At 39.2% G+C, this 9,555-nt stretch overlaps 1 protein-coding gene across 2 annotated transcripts; it reads left to right on the top strand.

Moving 5' to 3' along the window:
• Positions 1-50: 50 nt before the first annotated feature.
• Positions 51-9,178, top strand: LOC310815114 (septin-10-like). 2 transcript variants are annotated; one of them, XM_083684748.1, is made up of 11 exons: positions 52-194; positions 595-666; positions 966-1,080; positions 1,802-1,997; positions 2,178-2,364; positions 4,128-4,289; positions 4,408-4,504; positions 4,607-4,775; positions 4,958-5,090; positions 5,266-5,450; positions 7,923-9,178. In XM_083684748.1, the coding sequence occupies exons 1-11, from the start codon at positions 168-170 to the stop codon at positions 7,936-7,938; spliced, it is 1,359 nt and encodes a 452-aa protein (XP_083540874.1). In that variant the 5' UTR covers positions 52-167; the 3' UTR covers positions 7,939-9,178. The 2 variants fall into 2 exon arrangements, with proteins under 2 accessions (XP_083540875.1, XP_083540874.1); XM_083684749.1 differs by lacking the exon at positions 595-666 and having other exon boundaries at positions 51-194.
• Positions 9,179-9,555: the final 377 nt, after the last annotated feature.

Below are 9,555 nucleotides of genomic sequence, written 5' to 3'. Positions count from 1 at the left end.
CGACACCCGTGTCTCCCCAGCCATTTATTTTAATGCGGATAATGAAAAGGCTTGCTAATCGAGTCTAGTTACATTCCTTTCAGCGACTTTCTAGTTTTTTTATGTTTAGTTACCTCCGTTACTTTTTTATCCGTCTGTGATAGGTTTCCTAACTACTCTATTCCGCGATGACTTCGTCGGATGTCGCTCAGGGGGTAATAATTTTGTTTCATTGATATCGCTTCAGCTATAACTTTCATCCAGTTTCCCAGAACAGTCACTTTATGCTAAGATTGCTAGCTAGTAGCTGCCTAGCGCGTTACTAGCGAGCCGAAGTCGAAGTTGATTTGAGCCAATGCAAAACTATGTGGTACGGAACAAGCAAGCTATTTTAACCGGACTCTCGTCAGCCAATTTGAGTTTCCAACAGTTTCCATTGCAATCTCAGTAACCACAGTTAGAGCTAATTCTATTAGACTGTGATAACATCAATTTAAGGAGATGTTTTGTCCAGTGGCAATGCTGTGTTGAACTTTGTCTGACTACTGTAGCTGGCTACTTGGATACAGACATAATCAGCCATCCACAATACTGAAACAAATGTCTCATTCCCAGCCGTTCCAGGTCTATCAACCTGTGCCACAATCTCCTGCTGTGTCAGTACAGAGAGGGACAGGTCATAAATCGGTAGGATGTCAATAGTATTGTAAGACAACTGTTGAGTGTTTAGAGAGCAACTTTTTTCAAGGTACCCATAAAGCTCCTGTGTTGCAGGTTTTCTATGGTTAGTATTTACAAAGTAAACATGGCTAGAAAAATGGTCACTTAGATAAAGTCTACGTAACTGGGACCCAGAGTAAAACCAGTTGATTAATGGAATTTAGCCTGACTTCCACACAGCCAGTTTTCCTGAACCGTTTTAGCTTGTTAGAACTACTATGCTATCTGCCTACTAAAGAGAAGACTATTGTGTCTCCTTATAACAGGACAAAAATGCACGGCCCCTGTCCTTGTCTGGCCACGTAGGCTTTGACAGCCTGCCTCACCAGTTGGTGAACAAATCAACATGCCAGGGTTTCTGCTTCAACATCCTCTGCATTGGTGAGTATCATTTTAATGTTACAATAAAATCATGTTTCAAGATCATGAAAAAAGAATCTCTTTCCCAATAAGTGTTGCTAAAATGTATTGTTGGCCGAGTAAGCTCTCTTAAAGTGCACAATCAATCACCGGTATCATTCTTTGGAAAGTGTAACAGTCTTAAATGGTTTGAAATTGATAAATATTAATTATTTATAATAGTAATTTTATGATGCCATGTTATCAATTACAGTATGATTAAAAGAACATTTCACAGATTGTCACCACGACTCAACAACAGGTTATTAGTGGTCTTTGTTGTCTAAATAGCCAGGAAATATACACAAGTTTGAGTAAATAAGTGAGAAAATAGCCTTCTATCTGACCAGGAAGTAATAGAATTGCCTGCAACGACCATAGTGCTTTGCACTCCCAGCCTACAACAGAAGAGTGTCTAAACTAAGATAAGTGATAGTATGCGTTAGCAGGTGCTTATGGATGCAAACAAACCAGGTATCTTATTCTGAAATGGTACGCTCACTCCATAAACCTCCTTGTAGTTTTCACACCATGTGATTACCCCCAAATACGGTAAAATCCTCAAACAGGTTAGTAATACCTAGCTTTTGATCTACAGAACACATTTGGAAGCTGTTTTCACACATTCGTAATGTGATCTGGACAATGATTTTGAGGTCAGAAATCAGTGGTGTCCCTTTACCCAATTTTCTTCACTATCCAGGTGAAACAGGTATTGGAAAGTCCACCCTGATGGACACTCTGTTCAACACTAACTTTGAAAACTTTGAGTCGTCTCACTTCGAGCCCAAGGTGAAGCTGCGAGCACAGACCTATGACCTGCAAGAGAGCAACGTCCGCCTCAAATTGACCATTGTCAATACGGTGGGCTTTGGGGACCAGATGAACAAGCAGGAGAGGCAAGTGGAACCACAATGTTGCTCTCATGAGCTGTTTTCCAATGTGTCTGCTCTGGTCAAAGACAATTTAAGCATATTGTACACCTTTTTATTTACCTCAATTCACTTTTACCACATGCGCTCATGCCACTCACAACACCTAAAATTGAATCTTTTCTCCTCGGTTATTTTCTTGTCCAGCTACCAGCATGTTGTGGACTACATTGATACCCAGTTTGAGTCGTATCTACAGGAGGAGTTGAAGATCAAGCGTTCCTTGCACAACTACCACGACTCCCGCATCCATGCCTGTCTGTACTTTATCGCCCCTTCAGGGCACTCTCTCAAATCTCTGGACCTGGTAACCATGAAGAAGCTGGACAGTAAGGTGAGGTCCTAAAACTTGAGGTCTGTCTCTGTTCCAATTGTTTTTCTTTTTATGTTTTTTCAAAGTTCTAAACAGTTCAGTTCTTGGGGAATCCCAGCTTGCTCTGCTCCTCTGTATGTTGAGAATATTGCACAACCACTAACCTGATGCATGATCGTCAATTGATTGGAATGCCACAGAATACCACACTGATCTATATCAGTGTGGTATTCTGTGGCATTCCAATCAATTGACAGGGCATAAAATGTAACTTATTGGTCTACCAGCCAAAATGTCTGGTGGATGAGAAAATTCACCAACCACTCAGATTTTTTTACCAGCCACATATTTTTTTTAAACCAATATTAAGGCAAAGATTACAAAAAACACATTAGCATGACTTCTGACACATTGAAAATTACTCCCTGTACAGAACAAACCTCCTGTAGGCTTTAAGTTTTGCGCCTATTCCTGTCAAAATACAGCTAAATATTGTTTCCTGTATGTCTTCTATCTCGTGCTGTTGCGTGTAGTTGAATTTGACTGTTATGCTTTATTTTAGGTTGTAACCAAAGACGTTGTTGTAACTAAGAAAGCTCAGACTCTGCGGTTCGTTTGAAAGTCAGGAGAAGCGTGAGTGGGTAGTAGTTACAGTCAGCTGGAGGAGGCAGGAGCAGCAAGAGTGTTGTCACAAATGTTGAATCAATGGATCGCGGATCGCAATAGTTTTTAAATTGAAGCATAATATTCGCAAACCTTTGTTGGCTACCCGCCATATTGACTCGTAAGATTTACAGATTTACCCGCCAATGCCAAAATCTACCTGCAGATGGCGAGTGTTAATTTTTTGCCCTGGATCTATAACACAAAGACTAATTATTGGAAGAGAGATTTTTTCAGAAATTGTTTTTTATAGATCAAATATGTACAGTATTTGTGCCAGAATAAGTGGATTAGATTAGATTCAACTTTATTGTCATTGTGCAGAGTACAGAGTACAGAGACAACGAAATGCAGTTAGCGTCTAACCAGAAGTGCAAAAAAGCAGAAAAGTGCAGTGTGAACAGTATATACAGGTAGTGCAGTATAGTGTAAGCAGTATATGAATTAGCAGTAGCATTATAAGCAGAATAAATAGAATGCAGTATGAACAGTGTAAGCAGCATATGAGCTGTATAGGCAATGCAGTATATATGTATTAACAGTAACATTAGTAGTAAATAGCAGAATAAATATGGAATGCTGTATGAACAGTATAAACAGGTATGTGCAGTATGTACAGATATGTGCAGTGTATTAACAGTAGTATTAAAAGAAAAATATAAGGATATGTGCATTATGAACAGTATAGACAGATATGTACAGAAGAGCAGTGGTATGTAGTAAGAGCAGTGTGTACAAGTGAGGATACAGTATATTAGGCCTAGACCTGAATGGTGAATAGGTGTTCCTGTTTCTCTCTTCATTTGTAGTCCTTTTTTGTCCGTAAGCAAAGTTGTATACCAGTTAGATCTGGGAGTTGCATGGTGAGTAATGCTTCTGTTACAGGACTGAACAAGTCTGCAATAGCAATGGGTTGACTCAGAGGAGCACCTACAGGAGCCTTTGGAGCCTGGTCTTAAGTTTAGGTTTAACAGTTCTCTCATGAGAGCAGAAAAGGGTTTAAGAATTTGTTTGTACAGTATAACTGGGATGTCTTTGTACATAAAGAACAAATGGGCCAAACTGGTGTTTATGATTGATTTTAGATTTGTTTTGAATTTGTGATTCATTTATTTTCTAAGGTCAACATCATTCCGGTCATTGCCAAAGCAGATACCATCTCCAAGAGCGAGCTCCACAAGTTTAAGATAAAGATCATGAGCGAGCTGGTCAGTAATGGTGTCCAAATCTACCAGTTTCCTGTGGACGATGAGACAGTTTCTAAGATCAACACTGCCATGAATGTGAGTCCTGAATCCTACTTTGGCTCCAAGCAGTGTCTGTTTCATTCCTAACTATGTCGTACCTCAGTACTATGACCTCAGTATTACAAATGTCTCTGATACATTTGCTTCTGTTAAGAGTATCCTGCCCTTTGCTGTTGTTGGGAGCACAGAGGAGGTGAAGATTGGAAACAAAATGGTCAAGGCTCGACAGTATCCCTGGGGTGTGGTGCAAGGTACAAACCTGTTTTACATGTGCAGCTTCTAAATATGTTAGTATCAAGTAAGAGTTGTTGTGTGTTTCAGTGGTAAAGTAAGGGTTGTTGTGTGTGTTTCAGTGGAGAATGAGAACCACTGTGACTTTGTGAAGCTGAGGGAGATGCTGATCTGTGTGAACATGGAGGACCTGAGGGAGCAGACACACACACGCCACTACGAACTCTACCGCCGCTGCAAACTGGAGGAGATGGGCTTCAAAGACACAGACCCTGAGTGCAAACCGGTCAGGTAATAACATTGCTGACACACACACATGCACGCGCACACAATTAGAATTTTACCTAGTAAAAAGGCCTGTGAGTAGATATAGATAGAAGTGTGTGTGTGTGTGTGTGTGTGTGTGTGTGTGTGTGTGTGTGTGTGTGTGTGTGTGTGTGTGTGTGTGTGTGTGTGTGTGTGTGTGTCCTTAGCCTGCAGGAGACCTATGAGGCCAAGCGGCAGGAGTTCCTGGGAGAGCTGCAGCGGAGAGAGGAGGAGATGAGACAGATGTTTGTCCAGCGAGTGAAGGAGAAGGAGACTGAGCTCAAGGAGGCAGAGAGAGAGGTACTGTGTTTGCGCAACTTTCCAACCTTGAATGGTATGTTAGTCTACACAGGCAAGACTGATGTGGCACCCAGAAACAACATGAACATGACAATCTTAATCTGTATCGGTCTTTACTATAAATGTATGATTTTTGGTTTCATTTAGTAAAAAGTATTTTCTCTTGGTTTTTCAGTTGCAGGGCAAGTTTGAGCAACTGAAAAGAATGCACCAGGAGGAGAAGAGTAAGCTGGATGAGAAGAGGAGGACACTTGAGGATGAGATCAATACCTTCAGCAAAAAGAAAGCAGCTACTGAACTGCTCCAAGGCCAGTCCTTCAACACCAATGCCAACCTCAAAAAGGACAAGGACCGCAAAAAGTAGGACACACATTACCCCTCTCCCTTCTTAACTCATCACTCACTTCCCACTTTGCTTCATTTCCTCACTCACTGTGCACATCTGTGCATGTTTAGACATACAGTCATGAGAAAAAGTTAGGACACCCCCCAAAATATTAAGTTATTCTCTTAAAAATATGGACATATCAATATGTTATCTTCTTTCTAACAATGTCTATAGATAAAGGGGATGTAATTGAACAAAAAACTATGAAAATGTAACTTTGTAATCATTTATTTAACGAAAAATTAACAATAATGCCAATTCCTACTGAGGAAAAAGTTAGGACACCCTATGCCCTAATAGCTAGTATTGCCCCCCTTGGCTGAAATAACCTCAATTAGACGTTTCTTATAACTGTCTACAGGTCTCTGACATCAATTGGGAGAAGGTTTTTCTCACTCCTCCTTGCAGAGCTCTTTCAGCTGTGTGATGTTCGAGGGGTGTCTTGCATGCACAGCCAGTTTCAAATCAATCCACAGCATCTCAATAAGATTAAGATCCGGGCTTTGACTTGACCATTCCAGAACTCTCAATTTATTTTTCTTGAGCCATTCCTTGGTAGATTTACTGGAATGTTTTGGGTCATTGTCATGTTGCATGGTCCACATCTGCTTCAGCTTCAACTTTCGAACAGATGGTCTCACATTTTCCTCAAGCACCCTCTGATACAATACAAAATTCATAGTGGATTCTATGATGGTGAGCTGACCAGGCCCTGCTGCAGAAAAGCAGCCCCAAACCATGACATTTCCACCCCCATGCTTCACAGTTGGTATGAGGTTCTTGTTCTCAAATGCTGTCTTGGTTTTGCGCCAAACATGTCTACTCTTACTGTGCCCAAATAGTTCAACTTTGGATTCATCTGTCCAAAGCACATTGTTCCAGAAGTTCTGGTCTTTCTCTAGGTGTTCTCTGGCAAACTTTAGTCTTGCCCTGATGTTTTTTTTTGACAGCAGGGGTTTCCTCCTTGCACACCTCCCATGTAATGCAAACTTGTTCAGTCTCTTTCTTATGGTGGATGCATGTACTTTGACATCAATTGTGGCAAGAGATACCTGTAGGTCTCGTGATGACATTCTGGGATTGTTGGAGACTTCTTTAAGCATCTTTCGGTCAGCTCTTATGCTGAACTTGCTTGGGCGGCCTGACCTGGCCATGTTGGTGGTGGTTTTAAATGTTCTCCACTTGTAAATTATTTTCCGGACAGTGGAATGGCCAATTTCGAATAGTTTGGAGATCTTTTTATATCCCTTCCCAGACTCATATGCATCTACAATTTTTCTTCTGAAGGCCTCAGAGAGCTCTTTTGATCTCGCCATGGTGATGCAACTCACTTCAACAATCAAGAGCAAACCAAACTAAATATCTGAGGCTTAAATAGGACAGGCTCCTCCAAAATCCTCTGTAACGATGTTCTAATCATTTGCACCTGATGTGGTGCTCTTTATTATAATTTTAGGCATTTTAAGTGGAACTAAATGTGGGGGTGTCCTAACTTTTTCCTCACAAGAAGATTGCATTTCTATTAATTACATTTTACCAATCATTTTTTAAATAATTTGTTTCAGTTGTATTTGTTTAGTTATATTACCTCAATTTTTCAATATTGTTCAAATGAATATCAAATGTCCATATGTTTGAATATGTTGAAGAAGACAAAGGTTTTCATAGGGTGTCCTAATTTTTTCTCATGACTGTAAACCAGCATGAGAAGTGTGTTTTAATGTGTTGTGATGCCTGTAATTGTCCAGACTCATCCAGTGCATCTGTGTGATATTGACAGGATACTTCTGTCATGTAACTAAATAGTATGATAACTCAATTTCTGATTGACAGGAGCCCCGAGGCGTCTGACGTTAACTTGTCTTCTGACGTGGCTACTAACCAAAATCGAAACTGTTGCTCCAGAAACCTCTGAAGTGAGATAGGGAGGCAGGGTAAAACAGCCATCAAATCTGTATGCTTTAGATCAGTTGATAAGGAGACACTCTTGATTTATTGGAAAAGCAGAGCTTGTGAAAGTATTTATGACAAAAGACACCATTTTGTTTACAGACACTCGCCTGTTTACTTATTTGATGTCACACTCCCCTAATGTGTTTTAATTAAGGCCCATTGCTTTTGTTATAAAAACATTTTCACAGAAAAAGGCTTGAGTTGATATGCTTGGTTGCCTCGCATCATTACAACATTACAACTGTTTTGATTATTAAACCCAGAATATGTTATCTTTATAGACAGATATTCAGACATTGTTCATATTGTGAATAAGCTCCTAAATACCCACAGTTTAAAAAAGAAAAACAATGGGCTTGAAAAATCATCTTTCGCTTTTGGTAATGTTAAAGCTTCTCTAACTTCTCTTTTAGTATTCACATATTTAGTTGTTGCTATTTTCTAAATCAATTCTCTCTCTAAATAACATTTCTTTCCATTATTTTCTGTAGCTCCGGGTTCATGTGAAGAAATGGAACTGACGAGTCAGACGGCAAATGAATTCAAAATGGAATACTTTAATCACTATTGTTATCATTGTTTGCTTTATCTGCCAAATCATAAATGTTTTTGTCAAAAGCCAGCCTGGGTGTTGTTAAACTTGTCAAAGTTTGTATGAATAACTCTGTGCGTACATACAGTATAATTTCCTCTACCACAGAAAGAGGGCGCCAAATGATAAGCTTCTGGTTTATCTTTCTGGGTATTCATACTTACACTTGGCAGTACTATTTATGCAGTAGATCAGGACCTACAAGATTCAAGATGTTATAAATTGTCAATTCTATCTGTATGGTGTTCTTGCTAAGTTGACATTTGTAAATGTGGAATGTTCTCTGTTGATAACCACTGGTGGTTAGTAAATTGGGCAATCTCACTCATGTTGTATCAGGTTGTGTGGGTAAACCTTCTCTAAAAACCTGAATATGAGAAATGTAACTTAAACTCTGCAGATGGTAGAAGATTGCTTTGCATGGCCTGAAGTGTCCTATCCACTACTCATACCTGTATCCTATCCACTACTCGTACCTGTATCCTATCCACTACTCGTACCTGTATCCTATCCACTACTCGTACCTGTATCCTATCCACTACTCGTACCTGTATCCTATCCATGACTCCTGATACCTGTTGCATCTTACATTTATTATGTTCATCACTACAGTGAATTGTAGATTAATGGGTTGTAACTCATCTGGATTCAATGTATAATATACTTGTCACATCCTGTTACATTCCAGTCACAGATTAGAGGTATTATGTGATTTAACTACATAGCCTAACCTCAATTTTAAACATGCCATTGTATGCCTTTATGTGCCTTTATTACCCCTGTTGCCTTGTGTAATATTCAAATACCAAAGAATTAAACAGGTGCTGAAATGGAAATATAATTCTGACAAATTAATCAGTGTTTTTTTCTACAGTTATACATGACGTTTCGGAGTAGAAGACGTAAGTCAGTAACATATACAGTTACTACTGTATAATACGCCATTTTCAGTTTGTTTTTGTGTGTGTCAAGGTTGAAATTTCAGAAGAACAACTTTGGGGGAGAAAAAATAAACATTTATTCTAACCCATATAATTAACTTTTTATAGCGTTTTACACTATATATTTTGTACACATTTTTCTTGCATGTAACTGCTTAGTAGCTGTTGAGAAAGGGGTTTATTATTAGCAAAAATAAATCATGATATTATGTTACTCAAAGCATTTTGTTGTCCTTATTTCACTCTCTTAAATTACAAATCAAATGTGTGTATTGAGCGTCTGTAACCACATGATGGCATCCCTCTTACCCAAACTGATCCTCACACACTGGAAATAAAGACACATCTGAAAAACATGAATACCCGTAATCAAATACTCCTTTTCCTTTTACCAGTAGATTAGAAAAATAAACTCATACAACTCATTTCGTTCAGAATGTGAGGAGGGTGCATGTACCTGTTTTTTGACCAATCCCTCTATAAGCAGAAACTGCCTTTAAATGTTTCTGCTAAAAGGGAATCGTGTGAGGAAACAAAGAGGAAATGAGTCATAGATATCTTCCCTCATCCGCTACTCTTTTGCAAGCTGGT

This window comes from Argentina silus (assembly GCF_951799395.1).
Source record: "Argentina silus genome assembly, chromosome: 14".
Lineage (NCBI taxonomy): Eukaryota > Metazoa > Chordata > Actinopteri > Argentiniformes > Argentinidae > Argentina > Argentina silus.
Note: the sequence above shows the minus strand (reverse complement) of the source record. Positions and strands in the feature narration are given on the sequence as shown.